The following is a 22,269-nucleotide window of genomic DNA, read 5'->3' as shown; positions in this document are numbered from 1 at the left end:
AATTTGTAAATATATCTAGAGAGTATCCACTTATTGCCTTATGCAATCAAAGATGAATTTGTCAACACTAACTACAGATCTAGTTGTCACAAATGTCATTCTAGCATTTTCCTGTGTAACTACTGCTATATCACTGTGGTTCCCTGAATATCATTCCAGTCATTATAAATACTTCAATCATAATTTTGTGTAACTTGATAAACTTTCTAATATAACCACCAGTAGAAAAGGCTAAAGGCATACATTTTTAAACAGAAGACTCTTTCAAGAGAATTTTATCTAATAAAACACATGAGCCTATTTCTTACATTATTAAATGTCTGTAAGGTTTATAAGTAACTTGGGACATTCTTAACATTATGGAGAGTTGAAATTTAATAGCCAATTCCTCGTTTACTCCTTTCAGTCACTCTATCGGATTCCTGGAAATTTGGCGTTCTTGTTTTGGTTAGTTTTTTTTAAACCTATTTGAATCTTCACATAGTCTGGAACCATTATTATTTTTAAAACTATGAAGTCACAGAATCATTAGACTCTTCAAATGATGTAGGACACTGAGAGTCTTTGAACCTAACCATGTTTGAATCCCTCTGCCACGTCAACCTGCATGTTTCCTACCCCCAAACCCACAACATAGGGAACTGGCCACAAGACTGCTCATCCCCTTTTAGTTTTCTTTTATTTGAAATATCTTCCCCACACTGAGTGAAAGTCTTCTTCCCTGAAACTGCCATCTGTGTGAGGCTTTGTCAGGCTCAGCGCTGGCCCTGGCCCGGGCAGATCCAATGACATTGGGAAAGTTCATCTCTTGCTGCTTTAGTTTCTTGTGTTGTAAAAAGGGGATGAGACATGTATGTCATAGAGGCGTGGAGATTAAATAGAGTGTTTATAAAGCACCTGACACACACGGGGACTCCACGAGTGCAGCTTATCAGGAAAAGAAACTCTCCTCAGCATGGCTGCCCTCGGGAATGGGGAGATGCAGGGGGATGGCTCTGCCCTCAGAGATAGGGTTTCAGCTCTGCCCTCAGGGGTGTGGGGGCAGCTGTTGCTTACTCACTCTCCTTCAGGTCAAATATCCTCATTTCCTTCAGTGTTTCTTTGAACACATGATACTGTCCCCCTTTCCTTTGAGTCATTTCTTTCTGAATCAATTCAGTTCTTTGAGAGAAGGGTCAATGGCCAATCCGTGTGTGTGTTTGTGTGTGTGTGTGTGTGTGTGTGTGTGTGTGTGTGTACACACTATCTTATCAACTGAGAACAAGCTCCCTGCCTGTGGGCATCAATGCCAGATGAGCCTTCTCTGTTGCTGATCCCATCTCCTCCCTCCCCCTCCCACCCCAGGTCCCCACAACGGGCCCTCTGGCCGGCCGGGCTGTGGAGAAGCCAACAGGGAAGGAGATGTTCTGGTTCTAAGTGAGGAGGACACAGGAGTGCCCCCAGTCCCTAGCATGTGTCTGAGAAGGGTCCCTCTTCATTCTGGTAGGATGTCAGCTCTTCATCATCAAGGGTGGCGCCTCTCTGGCCTCTCCATTCCTCCCCCTGGATCCCACAATTCTGGGTGGTGGCTCCATAAGACATCTTCTTCCTGGGACTCGCCAGATTCTCATGGTTGAGTTCTGTCTCCTCAGCTAATTCGTCCTGGTCAATGAATCCACATTTCTCCTCAGAGAGGTTCTCCGGATCAGCCCACTCCTGCTTCTCCCCAGAAGCAAAGACCCCGTAGAAGATCACACCACTGTAGTGCACCAGCGCCGCTATGAGGAACACGTTCTGCCACTCCTCGCGGGTCTAAACATGGAAATAAAGGCCAGTCAAAGTCTTAACCCAAACCAGAGGTCAACAGCATGTCCTGGAGGCCTCTACCGGGACAAAACACCCGCCTGCCCCAACGGCAACACTGAGCTTCCTGGGAGGACGTTGGCAGCAGTATCCAGGGCCCAGACCACATTTAGGTGAAAGACTTAATATATGGATTTTGTCGGGCCTCGGTGGCTCAGCCTGTAATCCCGTGCTTTGGGAGGCTGAGGTGAGTGGGTTGCCTGAGCCCGCGGGTTCGAGACCCGCCTGGGCAACTTGGCGAGACCTCATCTCTACAATAAATCAAAAAAATTAGCCGGGCGTGGTAGCGCATGCCTGTAGTTCCAGATACTTGGAAGGCTGAGGCGGAAGGATCTCCGGAGCCCAGCAGGTCGAGGCCACAGTGGCCGGGAGGGGCTACTGCACTCCAGTCTGGGTCACAGAGTGAGACTCTAACTCAAAAATATATATATACGGATTTTGCAGCAACTTGGATGGATTTGGAGTTGATCATAGTCAGTGATTTATCACAGAAACAAAGAAGTGGGTTCCATATGTTCTCACTCATAAATTGACCTTGAACAATTACAACGCTATAAGAAAGCGATTGGCAGTAGTGGGAAACTGTGGGGGTGGGGAGGGAATGGGATTGGCAGTTGAGGGAAACTGCTAAGGGAGGGAGTGGCGTACCTCATCAACAAGGGTATCTGCATGATCAATGTTGAAATACCTAACCCTGAATTAAACCCCACATCTAAATTTTTTTTAAAAAGACATGGATGTCAGACTGTACAATAAACATACATTTTTTATTTAGAAAATACATTTTAAAATAAACACATAAAAATACATGCAGCACCACTGTGTGGCTCTTTTAAATATTCAAATGAGGTGTCCTCTCATGTGGTAAGCTTAACTAAACCTGTGTTAGAAACCCACCATTTTAAGTACCAGAAGTCTCCACTTTGCTTGCTGCTGGATACACAACTTTTAAGCCATTGAAGTGCTCACCCTTGACTGCAAATCTCTTATTTATAATCTTTCTTTGTGTAAAAAAGAGTAAATCAAAAAATACTGGGAATTTGTGTTTAAGGTTTGGAGGTAATATCCTGGATTTAATAGTCATGTTACCGATTGTCATTTCATAAGCAGACAGGGCAAACATGGATCTTCTGCCTATAAAATCCCCAAATCCTACCTTCTTTTGCTGCCAAAAAAGTAAGAAAAGTTATCTCACACATTCTTCTCCAAGAAGCTGGGAAAATTCCTGAAGTTATATTTGTAATTAGACAATCCAATGAAGAAAATAGTTGGGTAAAAACCCCACCATATCAAAAATCAAAAACGAAAAAACTTATTTGCAGAAAGCAACACCCTGAAACTTTTTCAGTTACAAAGAGAAAGAGATCGTGTGGCCTATGGTCGAACTCCTCTGCGATCTTCCTTCACCACTCACCCTCAACTAAATTCACGAAGGTTCAGTAACAACGGAGTGTCGCATCCTTGTAGGCTTTAGAAAGGGTCATTAATGTATTTCTTATATTATTCCTAACAAGGAAGCATAACAGCACCAATATTTTTATGCTAGAACATGCTAAGCAATAGATGGAAATAGGCTATAAAGTTTAATCACTTAGCGCTATTAAACAATCTTGGGTAATTCATTTATTTGAGTTGATTGCCTCAGTTTCTTATTTGTGTCTCTATAATCTGTACCACTCTCCTCTGAACTTTTATTTCTCAATTGAAGAAACACAGAGCAAAACAAAAATTGGCCATGGTGCCGTCAACAAGCAATGATTTTAAAAACCGAAGAAGAAGAAAGAAAAAAAAGTTCAACTGGCTCAGTCAAGGTCAAAGACACGCACATTTACAGGCTGGGGTAGGGCCATGAAATCTCAAGTTTGTGTAGTCTCCAGTCCTCTGATACTCTAACCCACAGGCACAAAGGAGACTGTTACCTTGTGCTTGGTCATTGCACCAACAATGAGGGGACACACCATTCCAGAGAGGGTCCCCACTCCATTGGAGATGCCCATGAGGATGCTGGCGTAGCGGGGTGCAATGTCCAGGTGGTTGACGTTGAAACCTGCAGCAAAGTCAAAACCTCAAAATCAGAGTCAAGAACAGAATTCCAAACGCATTCTGGCAAATAGTTAGCCCCATCTTCATCTTCATCATCCTGATGGATGGATATTAGTTTCCAGAGCCAGAGGCCGGGTTCACGATTGTCAGGCTATGACCGCACAAAGCAGCATGGGTAGACAATGCTGTGACTGATTAGTAATGACTGCCATGGGTTTGCCATGGGGAGAATTATGACATCTGGACTTGTAGGTTTGGAATTCCAAAATATGGTGTTTGGGTCAGTACGGGAAAACCTAAAGCCTGAATCACATTAACCCAGAGTAAACAGTCACACAATCATGGGTGGTGTGATTAGAACTAAACCCTACCTCCTCACATCCTGGCTCCCAGTCCTCTGCAAAGGCAGTCGTGCTTACCGGTCACGTGGCATTTAAAAAAAAAAAAAGGACTGCTTGTTATGATAAAAATGTGCACAAACATTGGCAGACAGCACAAATATGTGTCAGATGTATCTGGCCCATATTAGTCACTCAATCAATAGCTGTTAAATTAATTACCAATGTTAGCTCCTGAGATTACAAGAGGTTGTAGGTTTTGTTTATTCATATTTTTGTTTTCCTTTGCTTTGTTTTGTAATTCTCTAACACTGTCACAAACCTATTTGAATTGGAGTCTGTAAACTTGAATTTGAATCCTATTTCCACCATATAAATAAGTAATTTTTGACCTGTGTCTTGTCATCTCGGATACGGGGGTAACATGACTACTGACTGCATAAGATGCTGTGGTGAGACTCCGGAGTGTATGCGAGAGCCCTTGGCAAATAGCTAAGCTGTGCTCACGATGACCACCACCACCATCCCTAGTGCTGGCGCTGCTGCCACCAGACATGTCCCTCCCTCAAGGTCTTCTAGAATCAGAAGACAGTACTGTGGGGATAGTAAGAAGTCACCCACACCTTGTGTTGATCGGTTTACCAGGAGAGAAGGCTGACGGGGAGGGGTGCAGGCTAGGCAGGCCCAGCTGTGAGGGTGAGGCCAAAGGCACTGGAAACCAACTCTGCCCAGCTACTCCAGGGGTGCCTGAAACCTCAGTGCTAGCAACTGAATGGAGATGCCAGCCTGGACTAAGGATTTAAGCTCCCTGAATCTCAGGTCTGCATCTGGAAGCTGGGGTAGCCATTCTGATACAATTGCTGTAGGAATTACATGGTAAACAGAGTATGTCAAATACACAGTGCATGGAGGTAAAAACTAACATGCATGCTCTGCAGGGCGTCCGCCGTCTTCCCTGAACTAGCAACGTGTCTGGCACACAATCTATAGTTGTTAAATTAATTACCAATATCAACTCCTGAGATTATAGCAAGAGGCTGTAGGTTGTGTTTATTCACAGTTTTGTTTTCCTTTGTTTCATTTTTAAAAATTCTCTATTCTGGGCAAAGAACCTGAAAATGTGATTAAAAAAATTTTTTGTCCTAATCTAGCACATTGAACGGTTGGTTTTTCATACCTCCATTCAGGGAGAATTTTTTGAGAAAATCTTTTTTGTAATAAACATCCTTTCTCTTTCAGATCAAAGTGCCAAACAATCAGAATATAAAACAGCTGCAAGATTAATTAGTCTTACTGTTGATTTGAATGGGATCAACACTTTATTAGAAAAGAACCCAAATATAAGAGCCATTAGTATGACTGGTGAGTACTCTGTTCTGATACAGCACCTTGGCATCTGTGTCCAGGTGAAGATACGTGAGAAAAGTCCATTAAAAGGTTTCTAGGCCAGGCATGGTGGCTCAGTCTGTAATCCCAGAACTCTGGGAGGCCGAGGCAAGCGGATTGCCTGAGCTGAGGTGTTTGAGACCAGCCCGGGCAGCTTAGTGAGACCTCATCTCTACAATAAATCAAAAAAATAAGCTGGGCATGGTAGCACGCGCCTGTTCCAGCTACTTGGAAGGCTGAGGCGGAAGGATTGTCTGAGCCCAGCAGGTTGAGACTGCAGTGGCCGTGAGCGTGCCACTGCCCTCCAGCCTGGGTGACAGAGAGAGACTCCGACTCAAAAAAAAAGGTTTCTTGCTGCACAGTCCTGGCATTCAAGGGGGAGATTACTGAGAAATGGGGATACTGATCGATTTTTGCAGCAGATGAAAAACCCTGCACCCAAACTGAGTCTGTCTTCTCTGTACCAGACATTTCTGCTCATTGCATGTGTCTTTCTGCCTCATCTGCCTCAGCTTCTTGTCCATACTCAGCTCCTATATCGTGCCAGCCAGTCTCCCAACATCCTCACTTATTCCTTACAAAGCTGGCAGACAGCAGATCCCCCTGGACACAGTCCCTCCCAGGGTGCCAGCGTTGGGTCAGACAGCCCTTCAGCCCCCTCCTAGCCCCTTAACCTAATTGGGCAAGTTAAGTCACACCTGAGCTTCTTCACCAGGGTGTAGCAATGTTCTTCCATCGGGTTGCCAAGGGATTAAATGAGATCATGTTTAAGAAGTGGCAAGCATGACATCCTTAAAAACAAAAAGGCAGCTACGAGGATGGAGGGACAGGGGGAGAGAGTTGGCTTTCTCCCCTGATTGTGACTTAATTGGCAATCCAAAGGAAAGGAAATGACATGAAACTGAATGTTGCGGCATCTCTGAGGCCAGGAGATGGCTCTTTTTTGCATCAAGGGAAGCTGTCATGATCACACTATCCTTGGCAGCCTCACTGGGAGATCACAAGAAATGCAGTCTCAAGCCCCACTAAACCAGAATCTGCATTCTGCAAGAGCCAGGGTGACCTCACATCAGAGTTTAAGAAGCACCAACTGGAGCATTTAATAATAGACAATCTAAAGTGAACATTCGTGAAGTGTGTCATGCATCTGGCACTGTGCTGAGGGCGTTCTTTGCACGGCACTAAAAGGCTTTATGAGAGCGGAATCTGTGACCTGTCTACTGCAGTATCCCTAGTACCAAGCATGAGGCTCAGCTGTGAGGAGTGGGGGGAAATGCATGAATCATCCACACTCATCCTTCAATCCCTAGATGAAAAAAGAGAGGCTGGAGAATTTTCATAATTTAGTCCATGTTTTCTTTGAGAAATAGAGAGTAGTGAAGATGACCCTCAATCCCAGGCCCATGCGTCCCTGAGCCTAAGTTCGTAGCTGCAAGTGAGTTTAACGTTGACATGTTTTCTAACTGAACTATTCGTCAGCTCTATTTATTTTGATAGGCACGACAGGTCCCTAGACCAGAGGTTCCATGCTTTCTGCTCTGGGACATTGCCCCTCTATTGGACATTGAAGGCAGGCCGAACGAATGGGAAGAGCACAGACTTGAAGCCAGGCTGAGTTATTCATTCTTCTTTTGCCACCAATTGTGTGGCATTAGGAAAATTCCCCGGTTTTCTGAGCTTTAGGTAATTCTCAGTAAAAATAGTGAAAAATCCAAGCAAGGTACTACTTGCTTCACAGTGTTGTGAGATAGATGCAATGTATGTCAAGTGTTCTGTGAGTAACAGTTTACATGATTACAGTGTGTTTCAAAGATAAACAAGTAACTAAATGTTGCTCTTTTGCCCGGTTTTGCATGGTGGGGGGCTGAAGTCTGTAAGCCTTGGCATGAACGCACTGTAGACTCCCACCGAAAATGGCCTGGTTTCTGCTCCCGTACCAGGGGCCCCTAAGGGCACTGTCCTTGATGGGGTGAGTAGGGAGGGCTGCAATTTGAGGGGGTCTCCTGAGCCCAGGCCTCGGTGATCTTAAATCACCCCTAGAGGGAACTCTCTAGGCATTGGTCCTGCTCCTTGGGAATGACCTGGCTACCGAAAGAAGGTGCCGCAATGTCCTTGTCCTTCCCTCCTCCCAAGACTTGCTGAATCTATAAACAAGATTTGGAAATGCACAGCACACTTTACCTGAAATAGCAAAGCCACTAAATCCCACAGCAAGTACCAGAAAGGAGATGGCCACCCCTTTGGTATGGGAAAAGCCAACCACCAGGAGTAATGTTGCCTCCATGCCAAAACCTGCAAATGAAACAGCAGGGGGAAATGTCATTTTCATGTCAGTCAGCGGATGTTCATGAATCGATCAAATAAGAATAAATCTACATTTTCACAGACCTAAGTTTTTAGTACATACATTCTGACACACCACTTACCGTATTAAGTGGGTGTTCTGTAACAACATGACTGTGCTAACATTGCCTGGTGTTCATGAACTTTCTAACATTATCCTGGTGTACCTTGAATACCAGCTAGTCCCCCAACAGGTTCCAGTGATGCTCCTGGGATGAGGTTGCTAACTGTTATCGCTTTATGGGAGTTGTCCCTGCCACTTCTAAACACGAAAACTCTCCCACATAACCATGTCAGTGATCCTCCCCCTTGCCTACTTAAGCTATGGCCTTTCACACAAAAATAACGTGACAACACTCTAACACTTACTGCCAAAAGCAACCAGAAAGCTGTAGTGAATATCTGAAGCAAAAGGCACCACCTCACCACTCGCAAAGCCTGAGTCAAAATCCTTCCACTTCAGAAGTTCACCCAGCTCTTGGAGCTCTTTTTAAAAAAGAGATCTCTGCACAGAAAATACAGCTGAACAAAAGCACTTTCTGTTCATTTCATTCAGAATAAGTCGGCCCAGCACAACAAAGAAGGATGAGAAAATTATGAAGTGCCTTCTCTCCAAAACAAAAGGTCCAGTCAGCAGCAGGCAGAAAGTTATATAAACACCGTTTCCAAAGACATGAAGTGCCCTGGGCAGGGGACAATTAGTGGCACTTCGTTAGAAGACCGCCCGCTGCTCCAGACATCTCCGCACAGTGTCACACAGCTACCTCCAAGGCAACATGCCCAAGTCGAGTTTCTGTCCCCCTGTGTTCACCCCTAAACAAACAAAGCAGCCCACCAAGACTTCCTTCTTCTCTGAATTCACCTTCTGTCCATGTGTGTTCAGAACCCAGACTTTATTTTTTATTTTTATTTTTCCTTTATTTTAAAGATGAGGGTACAATTCAGGGTTAGGTATACAAATGTTCATTATGTAGGTACCCTTGGTGAGGTGTGCCCCCTCTTCCCCAGGCAGATTCCCACTACTGCTGACCCTTTTAGAACCCAGACTTTAGAGTCAGACAGATATGGGCTCAGATGTCACCTCAGAATCACTCATCATGTGACCTTGAGCAAGTGACTCCACCCCCTAGATTCCTCATCCAAAAAAATGGAGCTGATCCTATACCCTTGGTGGCCTTGGAAGAGACATGACATGGGGAATATAAGGTAGTGAGCATGGCACATGGGCACAGCTCAGCCAGTGGCAGTCAGAACCAAGTGCAGAAACCCAGAACCATCCTGGGCGTCTTCCTCGGACTTCCACAAAGTCTGCAGTTCAGCCTCAGAAACACCCATCGAGTTCGGCCTCCCCTTTGCCCTCCTCTGCCTTAGTCCTGGCCGGTGACCTCTCACCTGGACAGTTGCGACAGCCCTGGTGGTGGCCTCCCTCAAATCCTCCTCTGACCCATCGCTCCCACGTCTCTGTAAACCACACGCCTCATCAGCCGCTCCTCTGTGTGAAGCTCTTGCCCGGGGTCCCACATCATGAGGACAGTGTCACACGGTGAGTCCCTCCTGCTGCTCCCACTTCACCCCCTGCCAGCCCCGTCCCTCTGTGCCTGGGACACACAGCCCCACTAGTCATCCCTCAAGCACACAGCACTGTCTCAGGCACGCAAGCACCTTGGACGCTGCTCCTCGCCTGGGACAAGCACCTTCTCGTTTTCTGGAGAAAGCTTAGTTTTTTTGTCTTTGTTTTTGAGTTGGAGTCTCACTCTGTTGCCCAGGCAATACAGTGGCACGCTCACGGCCACCGCAGGCTCGACCTGCTGGGCTCAGGCGATTCTTCCGCCTCAGTCTTCCAAGGAGCTGGAACTACAGGCACGCGCCACCACGCCCAGCTAATTCTTTGATTTATTGTAGAGATGAGGTCTTGCCAAGTTGCCCAGGCTCGTCTCGAACCGGTGACCTCAGGCATTTATCTAACCTCAGTCTCCCAAAGTACTGGGATTATAGGAGTGAGTCACCGCACCCAACCTAGTTTAATATTCTTTAAAGTCCAGTTCAAGTTTCCTCCAGAATCTTCCCTGACAACCATCTCCCCATCCTCCACCAGTGAAGCTGACAACTCTTTCTTCTTCTTACTTATTTTATAGAACTTTTCAATACTGCTTTGTGTGTTTTGTTTGTTTGTTTGTTTTTTGGTCAGGGTCTCACTCTATCACTCAGGCTAGAGTGTAGTGGCACAATCACGGTTCACCACAACCTTGAACTCCTGGGCACAGGCGATTCTTCCGCTTCAGCCTCCTAAGTTACTTTTTAATTTTTTGTAGAGATGAGGTCTTGCTATGCTGCCCAGGCTGGTTTCAAACTCCTGGGCTCAAGCTATCCTCCGCCTCCCAAAATGCTGGGATGACAGGCATAAGCCACCACGCCCAGCCAGCTTTGTAATTTTTCATTTGGGTTTCTGCCTCTCCCACAAGATTGTATTTTTCACACAGAGTCTGGCCAGCATGTAGTGAACACTCAACAAGTAACACTTCGTGAGTTAATGCAAAGGAAAGACAATGGGACCCAGAACCAGGAGAGAAAAGCTAGGATACAAGTGAAGCACTAAGAAGATGGTTAAGCTCCTCACCTTTCTGGAACTGGTTCTTCAAGACGACCCCAGCCCGCTCTAATAGTTGCTTTAGACCAAAAGCAAGGAGGGTCAGAGGAGGTCAGGGGAGCAAAAGTACTTGTAGAACTGTGGCCTTCAAACCCTATGTCTTGGTCTCTGTTTAATTGCAACATTTTAAATTATACATAGTGCATAATTGCTATGTTTTATATACCAACTATATGTGTTATAGAAGTGGCCTATCTTAAGTAACAAGGCATCTGGCTGAAACTTTTTCACTTTAAAACTCTCAACAAAGGTTGTGCAGAAAGTGAGTCCCCCCAAAGAATTAGAAGGAAGACATTGCATGAAGAATAAAACTTACAAATCAGGTCATCTGTAAGAAAAAAGTGATCTTGGCTAAATTTCCAAAGGAAGAAAAAGCATTTACGGTCCCAACTGGTTTGTAGCACCAGTTAAAACTAGAAATAGGACCGTATGTTTCAGGGATTTAAGAATAAAATTTGAACTTTAAGGGTAACCAAGAGATCCCTGATTCAGAGTTGCCAAGGGAAACAAAGCTAGGATTTAAAAGCAGGGCTGCACATAATGGTTCATGCCTGTAATCCTGATACTTTGGGAGGCTGAGGCAGGAGGATCACTTAAACCCAAGCAGCTGAGACCAGCCGGAGCAACATAGGGAAATCTCATCTCTATTAAAATAAAACAACATAAAATAAAAGCCTAAGAAAATATTTGTTTCGCATTTTTAAAGCCTGAAGTTCCCACAGTCAACTGATTCAGCCAGACTGGAGGTTTTGTACTCAGTCAACTCTGCACAAACTCTAGAGAGGGAAGGTATGAGAATCTGGCCTCTGTTTTTGAGGATCTTGGAAATGTGCCCTGATCCAAAATGAACTAGAAGTGAGAATCAAGTCTCCAGGGGACCAGTGGCTTTGAATGGTCATAGTGACACAGATCCCTCATCTATGGAAAGACAAACGTGAGCAGCCCAAGAAATGGGTGATCCTCCTCAGACAAGAATGTCCTCATAGCTTCTTGTTAGGAAGCATGAAGCCAACCAAAATTCTCTAGATGATCACACAAGTGCCTCAACATCTCCAAATCTACCTGCATTATTCAGCGATGGCACAATCTCTGTTTTCACAGCGTTACTCCTGCTCTGGCATCTCTACATTTAAGCACACACAGTGGGAGAACTATGATCTTTCGTTAAACTGTATTCTGTGTTAGAACTCACTGGTCCTACGATGCCAAAATATAGCCCAGCAGAAAAAGACATGGGGAGAGGTCTTAAAAGATGGGAGAGGAGTCAGGGAGATTCCACGTATGCATTCTAATTTCTACAGGAAAAAAGACTTCCTCTCAACAAGTACTTTGTTAGCAAGTAAACAACTTTGCGAGTTCTCACCAGCACCACCCAACACCATCACTGCCAATTACAGAGAAACAATGTAGAGGTATCGGGGCAGAGTTAAATATGAACAAGACAGTCCCACAAAGTATGTTTGAGAGTCTCCGAGGAGGCTGAGTGCAGTGGCTCCTGCCTGTAATCCCAGCACTCTGGGGAGCTGAGGCAGGAGGATTGCTTGTGCCTGGGAATTTGAGGGCAGACTCGGCATCATAGTGAGATCTCATTCCTACAGAAAATTTAAAAATTAGCTGGGCATTGTGGTGCGTGTCTGTAGCCCCAGCTACTCGGGATGCTGAAGTGGAAGACTCACCTGAGCCCAGGAGGTGGAGGCCGCCGTCAAGCTGTGATCGTCATGATCGTGCCACCGCACTCCAACCTGGGCAGTGAGACCCTGACTCAAAAAAACAAAGCAAAGCCAAACAATCATCTCCAAGGCATCTGGATTGAGCAGATGTTGTGCAAATGGTGTTCAAATCCAGAACTTTCTTGCAAGTTGCTGATTTAGAAGTGCATAGCTTTGGCCAAGAGAAATCCAACTGAATAGAAGATATTTGTCGACTACCTCCTTTTTGAAAACTTCCGTTTTTCAGTGTCTTGAACACACACGGAGAAACAGGTATCAGTATTCGCAGAGAACGTCTAGAGGTTAGATACCTGGTAGGTGCATCTATGCACTGTTTCATTTAACTCTTGTGACTGTCATCTGAAGTGAAGGCTATCATATGTTTTTGTTTTTGTTTTTTTGAGTTGGAGTCTCACTCAGTCGCCCAGACTGGAGTGCAGTGGCCACTCCTGGCTACCGCAGCCTTGACCTGCTGGGCTCTGGTGATCTTTCCGCCTCAGCCTTCCAAGTAGCCGGAATTACAGGCATGCGCTACCATGCCCGGCTGATTTTTTTATTTATTGTAGAGATGAGGTCTCGCTGCCCAGGCGGGTCTCGAACCCGCAGGCACGGGCAATCCACTCACCTCAGCCTCCCAAGTCGCGGGATTACAGGCTGAGCCACCGAGCCCAGCTTATCACATGAGTTTCAAAGAAGAAAGTCGGATGGGAGCTTTTATAGATCGACCCACCTCTCCCCATCTCTTGATGCTTGGATCCAAATCACTGTCCTTTCTTGACAGGACAACAGAAATCATCTCCTTCCCACCCCCCTGCTCTACCCTTACCACCCTTCATTCCAGTCTTCAGATTTAAACACAAGTCAGATCGTGGCCTTTCCCTGCTTTAAGCTGTTGCTTCCCCATGCGCTTCCAATAAAGCCTGAGCCGTGTGAGCATCCACAAGGCCATCCACAGCCTGCCCACTTCACATTCTGGACACATCCCCTGCCACTCTCCATCCCACTCAGCCATTATTCCCCCGCTCCTTCCTCCCACTCTCAAACAGGCCATGATCTAGCCTGCCCCGAGGCCATTGCACACACTCTTCCTGCTGTCTTACTCCTTTTCCTGAGAGCACTGAAGTAAGGTAACACATGATAAGTTGCCAACCAAGTCATGTTAGTATATTCAGAGGGTTCACCAGAGAAGCAAGTGGCTTTAAGAAGCACAAGAGGCCAGGCATGGTGGCTCACATCTGTAATCCCAGTACTTTGGGAGGACAAGGCAGGAGGATAGCTTGAGCCTAGGAGTTCGAGACCAGCCTGGACAACATAGCGAGATCTTGTCTCTACAGAAAAGAAAAAAAAACCAGGCATAGTGGCACACACCTGTAGTCCCAGCTACTTGGGAGGCTGAGGTGGAAGGATCACCTGAACCCAGGAGGTCGAGACTGTGGTGAGTCCTGAGTATGCCACTGCACTCCAGTCTGGGTGGCAGAGTGAAACCCTGACTTGAAAAGAAAGAAAAGAAACACAAGAGGAGGAGACTGGAGCTGAAAAAATGGTTGCATAGAAGCACCTGGGTGCCAGGCAACCATGAAAAGGTCTGAGTAAATAGGGGCGAGCGCAGCCGAGACTGGAGGGCGCTGAGGACCCGGCAGACTCTGATCACAGAAGAGACTTTGGCTATTGGATTTGTTTCAATGGCTGCTGGGACAAACTACCACAAAGTCAGTGTCTCAAAACAACACAGATTTATTCTTGCGATGTTCTGTAGGCCAGAGTCCCAAAGGGATCTACAGGGCTAAAGCCCACTGGAGGCTCCTACCTCGCCTGCCTCTCCAGCCAATCTCCAGTCTCTTGGCCTGGGAGCATCACTCTACCTTCTGGTCCATACCACCTTCTCCCCCTTCCTTCCTCTGCTCTCAGGGGCCCTTGGATCTCACTAGGCCCAAGCCCTGCAGGATCAGCTCCCCGTTGAGAACCGCAGCTCACCCACCTCTGTGAAGTCCATTCTGACACGTGAGAGTTCTGAGACCAGGACATGGGCCCAGTTCTGCCAGCTCCAGCTGCCCTGGAGAGGCCCTGGATGCAGGTCCCAGGGCTCCCCTCCCACATATCGGGGAGCAGGCCCGTCTGCCAGCCCTCAGTCCCCAGCACAAGCACAACTGAGGACAGGCTCACACACGCCCAGGCCCCGCAGTCCCACCCTGAGAGGACTGGTACTGACAGTGTCCCATGCTGGCCTATATGCTCGAGGCGCCAGAGGATCGCCCCCAGCTGCTCTTGCAGCCCTTCACACGTGCTCCACTTATCCCTTCCTTCCTTCCTCCCTTCCCTCCTTCCTCCCTTCCCAGTCAGAGTCTCAATCTGTTGCCCAGTCTGGAGTGCAGTGGCGTGCTCACGGTCTCCACAGCCTCGACCTGCTGGACTCAGGCGATACTTCCACCTCAATTGTCCAAGTAACCAGAACTAGAGGCGCATGCCACCATGCCCAGCTAATTTTTGGGGAGGGGGGATTTTATCGTAGAGACAAGGTGTTGCCAAGTTGCCCAGGCTGATCGCGAACCTGTGGGCTCAGACAATCCTCTCACCTCAGCTTCCCAAAGTGCTGGGATTATGGGTGTCAGCCATGTCTAACTGCCCATCCGGTTCCTCCAGGGTCAGAGCGTGCAAGACTCTGTGCTTTTGAATTTAACAGCGCAGCCATGACCTCCCGCCCCTAGGCGGCGCCCTTCACTCTCTCAGCCTGGTGCCAATCCCCTGCAGCGTGACCAAGAACCCTGGCGGCGGACTCAGACAGACCTGGTGGCTTCAAGGATCTGCCCGTGGGCAAGCATTCTGCCTCCTCACGGCAACTCCATCAAGGGACAGCACCTGCTCCCTGGGGTGGTTGTGAGGATGACACGAGACAATGTATGGAAAAGGCTTAGCTTCGTGTCTGGCACAGAAAAAATTCAATAAACGCTTATTTTAAAAGCAAAACAAGGTCCAGGCTCAGTGGTTCAGCCTGTCATCCCAGCACTTTGGGGGGCCGAGTTGAGTGGATTGCCTGAACCCACGGGTTTGAGACCAGCCCGGGTAACTTGGTGAAACCTCGCCTCTACAATAAATCGAAAATTAGCTGGACATGGTAGTGCTCCTGTAGTTCCGGCAACATGGAAGGCTGAGGCAGAAGGACAGCTGGAGCCCAGCAGGTCAATGCTGGGATGGCCATGAGCGTCCCGCTGCACTCCAGCCTAGGCAACTGAATGAGACTCCAACTCAAAGAAAAAAAAGCAAAACAAAAAGATCAGAAGAAAATGGAGAAGTTATGCAAGGTGAGCCGTCAAGAGGTTGGAAGGGATTCACAGTTACCTTCACCTGCCTCTTTTGGGAATTCACCTAACTTCCACTCTGTCTTTCCAAAACTAAGACATAAAGCAGAAGCTCAACAAACCAGGAAAGAGAATGGTGGTAGTAGTGGTGTGTGTGTGTGTGCACGCACATGAGCGCATATGCCCCGCGTGCAGGCATAGGTTAGGAGGAAAGACTTCAGAGAAAAGACTTTTCTTCTGTTTCCCACCAAACACATGGATAGGTAGGAAGGGAAGAGAAAAGGGAACAAGCCACTTGAGCAAAGACGTGTGGAAGAGTGTGTGGAAAGGATAAACCCTAAACAGACAAGTGACTGGAAATTGGGGTGTCTAGGCCCGGGAGTGGACAAAAGGATTGCCGCAGTGGCCAGTGAAACTGAGTTGCCAGCCGTCACCAGGTTGGGCTGACTCGGGTTGCACAAGTCCAGGCCAGGTGCCTGCTGGTTGCGTCGTGACGAACTGCCCTTGAGTGTCTGCCGGGAATGGACTCGGGAGTCTTCTGGGTCCATTTCCATGTCCAGAGACCACCTCTCCAACACACCCGCAGCGCCATTACTCGTGCTCTACAAACGCTGGTAAGCCACCTACGAAACCCACAGTACCTCCACAGTTCATGATCTTTCTCACAGCAGTCGTGGTCAGAATTTTTCTGCTTCTTAAATAGTCAGCCAGTTGTCCTCCAATAGGCACGATGATCGTCATAACCATGTGTGGGACTGCTGACAAGAGACCCACCTGGAAGGAGAGGAAACAACCAGCTGTTGTCACTGCTTCTGAGAGGGAGGCCTCCCTAATTCCCTGGCCAACTCCCCCTCTGCCGCCCCCAACTGCCACCGCCAAACGTAAGCCTCTAGCTATGTGGGATCTGGGTGGGCCTGGGTGTCTTAAGAAATGAACCATGGGCCGGGCTTGGGGGCTCAGTCTGTCATCCCAGCACTTTGGGAGGCCGAGGCGAGTGGATGGCCTGAGCCCGCGGTTCAAGACTGGCCTGGACAACTTGGCGAGACCTCATCTGTACAACAAATCAAAAATTAGCTGGGCGTGGTTGCACACGCCTGCAGTTCTAGCTACTCGGAAGGCTGAGGCGGAAGGGTCGCCGGAGTCCAGCAGGTCAACGCTGGGGTGGCCATGAGCATGCCACTGCACTCCAGCTTGGCGACAGAGTGAGACGCTGACTCAGAATAAATAAATTAAAAAAAAGAAATGAACCATGAATGAGGGGGTGATTTTAAGTGGTTTATCTGTCTTAAGTGACATTTTTAATGAGTGAATAATCTGAGGCCCATCCATCTCCTCCACCAGACTAGAAGCTCCTTGACGGCAGAGATGACTTTTGTGCATCCCAGAGTCCCCACTAGCCAGCACGGGGTGTGGCACATGTGTCCTTGCCATCCAGTGAGCGCTTCCTGATGGCAGCCACCACCATGTACCCTTCCAGTTCTTCCATGGTCATCTCCTGCAGTGCCTGTGGCTACACAAGCACCTGTGCCTGCTTAGCTACTGTTCTTGCCCTCAGAGGAAGGCAGCTTCATTGTCTTTTTTTTTTTTAGTTGGAGTCTCACTCCTTCGCCCAGACTGGAGTGCAGTGGCAAGCTCACAGTCACCCCAGTGTCGACTTGCTGGGCTCCAGTGATCCTTCTGCCTCAGTCTTCCAAGTAGCAGCTACAGGTGTGCGCTACCATGCCCAGCTAATTTTTTATTTATTGTAGAGACGAGGTCTCGCCAAGTTGCCCGGGCTGGTCTCAAGCCCACGGGCTCAGGCAGTCCACTCACTTCGGCCTCCCAAAGTGCTAGGATTATAGGCTGAGCCACCGAGCCCAGCCCAGCTTCACTGTCTTATGGTGATGGTTTATATTTCACCATCCAGACCCTTCCTCCCTAAAACACACAGTCTAATGACAATGACTGGGGAGACACAGACTGGTTCTTTCTAAACCACCACAAGCAATGGTTGTCACTGCTATGACTACCGTTGTGCAGAGGGTGGTCTGCACAGTGAGCTGGGAGGCTCTTAGTGCTACTTACTGAGTCACTTATGGAAAGAAGGAAACCCACACCCTCAAATCTCTTTATCCTTGCTTAACACTTTCCTTGAGTTAGCTTCAAAAACACTTTGAGATTGAGTAAAACATAAATCTTCAAAAGCAGCTTAACACAGCTCTGATCCTCACTAAGAAGAAATTAAATAGCTACGTATACCATGCACAGGCTAGTAGGTGTCATAGGACTGTTATGAATTACAATCAGCAATTTAATTGTTTTATCATACAAAGATATTCTCGGTAGGATCCAGAGATTTAAAGTTCAAGAACATTTGAAGCATCTATGCGTTTACCTTACTTATTGCAAATCCAAAGACCTCTTCGAAATAAGCAGGCTGACTTATTAAGAGCAAATAAAAGGTCCAGCTTCTGCAAAAGTTGGCCACAATGATTGCATAAACCGGCAATGATGTGAAAAATCTCTTCCATGGGGTATTAAATTTCTAGGGAGTGAAAACATCGTGAGATTTTTAGTGAAGATACTGACATCTATTTTCATGAGGACAACACAATCCCTAAGAGAAATACTCACAGAAAAGAGGCAAGTCTTCATCTGCCCATTTCTACTTACACTTAGGTCAACCAAGTTGGCGCCCTCGCCTATACTTGTCTCTATGTAGGTCCTCTCCTCGGTGGAGATTGTTGGGTGAGCTGCTGGACACTCATAAGCCTGCAGCAACCAGAATGTGTACCAGAGAATCCCAAACATACCTGCAGGTGAAACACAGAGACTGGATGATTCGGTCGCATTTGCTTTCATCTCTGAATTTGCTGATGTTTAAAATATTCCTCAGTGGCAATATGTTCAGCTAAGAGAAAGTATTTTGTTGATTTTCCTGTTGTTGTTAACTGATATTTAAAGAAAGATAATGCTCTGCTTGTTTTTTAAAAAAGTCAACTTCAATATAAACATTAAATGAATCACAGACAAGAAGTCCATTTATATAATAAATGCATCTTAGTAATCTCTATTTTCATGTAATAAACTCTTAGCCAAACCCTCAGACAGTCAGGTCACCACGTGAATGCATGAAGCCAAGTCACTCACCATAAATATAAAAGACAGAGGACCATCCAATGTACTGAACCAGCAACCCCGCCAGGGGCATGGCCACCACCGCCCCCGCATAGGAGCCTGGAACAAGAAGAGATGGAATAAACACACGGTTGTGCGAAGCTTTTCCACCCAGTTCACGTGGCCAAGTCAGGGACGAACCAAAGGGTGCAGGAGTCGGAGAGACAGGTGCACTGCAGCATCTTAAAACAGGGCTGATGCCCTTGGACTTCACCCAGAGACCATTCAGGGATGAGACAAAGATGGCCCTGGCCCCTCAATTTGGAATTCCATGAGAGAATGGAAGCAGAAGATGAAAAAAATCTAAGAGGAGTTTGAAAACTTAAGCAGGCATGACATCGGGTGCTGGAGGCAGTGAGCACTGGCACGTGTTGACTCTCCCTCTCAGCTCACTCAAAGCTTCAAATGAGGCACATCAAACTATTAAAGGGATCATGCTTTTTATAGTAGTTATTTTTTAATGGGAAACAGTTAAATTCCAGGAAGGCAAGAGGGCTGCTGTCTCCTTTGCCTCCTGAATGGGTAAAAAATTTTTACGTTTACTCCTTACTTTGTAAGTACTTGACATTGTAAATGCTTACCTGTGTGTGGGTTTATCTCACCTAGACAAGATAGTGGCCTGGCCTCCACTGTCCTTGGCAGCTTCAGGGTGCCAGGGAGGGAAATACCAGCCTTGCAAACTCCCAATAAAGATTAACTGAATTGAAAAGTAACTACCTGAAACTCCCCCTGAGCCATGAATGAAACATCCTCGCTTCAGGAAAAGTGAGCCATGAAAGGAAACTGCGTATCCCAGAATCCAGTGCTGAGGAAGATCTTTCGGAAATGGGAGTTTGGGGATTTTCCAGAAAAATAGATCAACCACATCTTTCCAGGCTGGGCCTGGCCCTCTGAGAAAAGCCCAACCTGCGACCTAGAATCCGAACATCATGACACCTGAGGAGATCAAAGGAGTTAAGATGGGAATGAAATGTCTACCTCTTGGGCTTGCTTTGAGAGTCAAGTAAACTGGGTTATGTGCATGAAGACGGAGACGGTTGGCAAGTATTCAAAGCTACACATATGCCAACTATGGACTGCTATTATCATGTATAGTATGACACCACTTTGAAGAAACCCTCAGATGGCCTCTGCAGTGGTGTGGACAAGGTCATCTTCCCCAGGTCAAACACCCGGTGAGCGGAGGAGGCTGGGAGCAGGGGGTGGTGTCAAGTCTGGTTTAGGTGATCGATGGATGACTTGAGACAGGGGAGGGTTGGGGTTCACCACCAATGAGTAAGACGTGCTGAGTGCGTTCTGGGTGCCAAGTACTATGCTAAGTACTCTCTACCCATGATTGGATCTGGCCCTCTTTCCTCCTGGCAGGGTAGGTACCAACATGATCCCCATTTTAAAAAGAGCGATTGAAACTGGGGAGGGGCGTAGACTGCCAGAGGCCACGAGGGTCAGTGCAGGAGCCCAGCTCTGCAGGGCTCCAAAGTCCTTTCTCTTACTCACTGAAAACGCCCAGCAAGCCCCATAATATGAAGCATTCTTGCACTGGGGGAATGTTACAAATTGCCCTCAATGGGGGAAGGATCGCCTGAGTCTAGCAGGTAGATGCCGGGGTGGCTGTGAGCGTGCATGCCACTGCACTCCAGCCTGGGCCATAGAGTGAGACTCCAACTAAAAAAAAAAAAACCAAATTGCCCTCAACTGCCCTTCTTCCCTCTCAAAAAAAAACCCTTCCTTATCCATCAGACATGGCCCCCGCATCAGCCCCTCTCACCCACAGCCCCTTGAGAGACTCCGCAGGGGACTTGGCCCTTACTGCAGTGCTCTCCACTGCTCCCAGGCTGCTTCAGTCCTGTCCCAGGCCCTCACATGACTGGTAAATGGCATGGGGCAAAGTGAGTAGCAGAATTGGAGGCAGGAATGAGTCCCCGGTTCTGTCCTCTCTGGCTGAGAGAATTTAAATCTTTTTTTCTTCCCCAAACCTCTCTTTCCTCAACTGTAAAACAATTGGTTGTAATCATATGTTTTCCAGAATCCCTTCCAAGTTCAATATCTTCTGAGATTAAGGATTGATTAGCCCCAAGCCTGGGTTTCCTTCTTACACCATTTTCCCTGGGCTGTTCTCTGAAGCCAAGGCCACACCTTCACTGGGAAATGTAATAAAGCCTATGTCCTTGATCAGGTAACTCTCCTTGAGAGTCAAACCATTTCTTAAATCAGCCCTTGCAGAGCCATAAAGACACCCAAGAATGGGGAGTGGCCACTGGTCATTCTAGTTTTGCTGGCAAATCAGAATGAAAGACAAGCAAACCATCCACACAAAGGAAGGTCAAGGATCCAGCAATCCTGGTGAGCTGGGCGGGTCTCATGCTGGAGCTCTCATGAGCTCTGCGGTGATGGTGGAGATGCCCTTGAACTCACGAGGGAGGCCAGAGGCAGCATCTAAGAAGCAGAGAAACTGGGAATGTGAAGGCATCTCAGCTGTGTACCAAGACACAAAGCAGGCACATTGGTATTCCACAACAAATTCTCAGGATACTTTATTATTGTTGTTGTTGTTGTTTAAAGGAGGTAAGGGGACAGCAGGAAGAGATAAGCGATAAGCAAAAACATCCACAGAAATGAAAAGGAAGCTCTAATTCTCCCCCCAGTGAAGAAATACAGGTTAGCTCATGTTGGAAAAGGCTTGCTAGCTTGAAAACTGGACAGCTCTAAACTCCAGTGCTCACTGCCCAGGCCACACTGTGTCTTTTGTGGCCTAAGCCACATTTGCCTTCATGGACTCCTTCCTGTATTAAAAATAAAACGAAAATCTGTTTTGCAACTGTGTTGATTGCAGCAGCATGTGCTGTCATTTTTCATTTCTTTTTTAACCACTTTTCAAATGGGGAATGAGATTTTCCTACTGTTGAGCCCCTGCCATGCACTGAGGCCAGTCCCACAGGCATGGCTCAGAGACAGGCGACCCAGCAGGTGAGCCTGGAGACCTTCAGGTAAAAATTAAATTTAAGAATCACAGTCACACCACTACTTAGGAGCCATTCATCGACTTTCAGGTAAGACGGATGGTTTCCACTGCATTGTTATGTGGAATGTAATGAAGAAAATGAATTTCCATGTATGACGGTGTGTGCGTGGTAGCAGTGTGCAATAAGGAAGGTTCCAGATCAAGAGCCAGGTGGTCTCGCTCCGGCTCCATGACCTTGGGCAAATCATTGAACTTTGTTTCACTCTAAAAAGAGAGAAGCCGGGCTCAGTGGCTCAGCCTGTAATCCCGCGCCTTTGAAAGATTGAGGCGAGTGGATTGCCTGAGCCCGAGGGTTCGAGACCCGCCTGGGCAGTAGGACCTCATCTCTACAATAAATCAAAAAATCAGCCGGACGTCGTAGCTCGGCGAGCAGGGGCGCGCGGGAGCGCCGGCTCCGGGCCCGGGCGGTCGCCGCCTGCGGACCTCGGAGGGTATTCGGGTCGGGTTTTATTTGTCCTCCTGGCGTGCCTGAGCGGTGTCGAGGATG

General features: G+C 47.3%; 1 protein-coding gene across 1 annotated transcript in view; it reads right to left on the bottom strand.

Annotated features, from left to right (window-relative positions):
• Nucleotides 1-1,356: 1,356 nt before the first annotated feature.
• SLC17A8 (solute carrier family 17 member 8) overlaps nt 1,357-22,269 on the bottom strand; it is a 50,675-nt gene continuing 29,762 nt past the window's right edge. Inside the window, exons 6-11 of the mRNA XM_008064689.1 lie at nt 18,734-18,820; nt 18,257-18,396; nt 16,246-16,378; nt 7,791-7,901; nt 3,762-3,889; nt 1,357-1,791 (exon numbers count right to left, since the gene is read on the bottom strand). Of these exons, the coding sequence (XP_008062880.1) occupies nt 1,447-1,791; nt 3,762-3,889; nt 7,791-7,901; nt 16,246-16,378; nt 18,257-18,396; nt 18,734-18,820 (944 nt within the window). The 3' untranslated portion in view covers nt 1,357-1,446. The remainder of the gene's footprint in view (nt 1,792-3,761; nt 3,890-7,790; nt 7,902-16,245; nt 16,379-18,256; nt 18,397-18,733; nt 18,821-22,269) is intronic.

This window comes from Carlito syrichta, unplaced genomic scaffold, assembly GCF_000164805.1.
Source record: "Carlito syrichta isolate Samal-C Ts95f unplaced genomic scaffold, Tarsius_syrichta-2.0.1 Scaffold307930, whole genome shotgun sequence".
NCBI lineage: Eukaryota > Metazoa > Chordata > Mammalia > Primates > Tarsiidae > Carlito > Carlito syrichta.
This window is presented reverse-complemented; position numbering and strand designations above follow the sequence as displayed.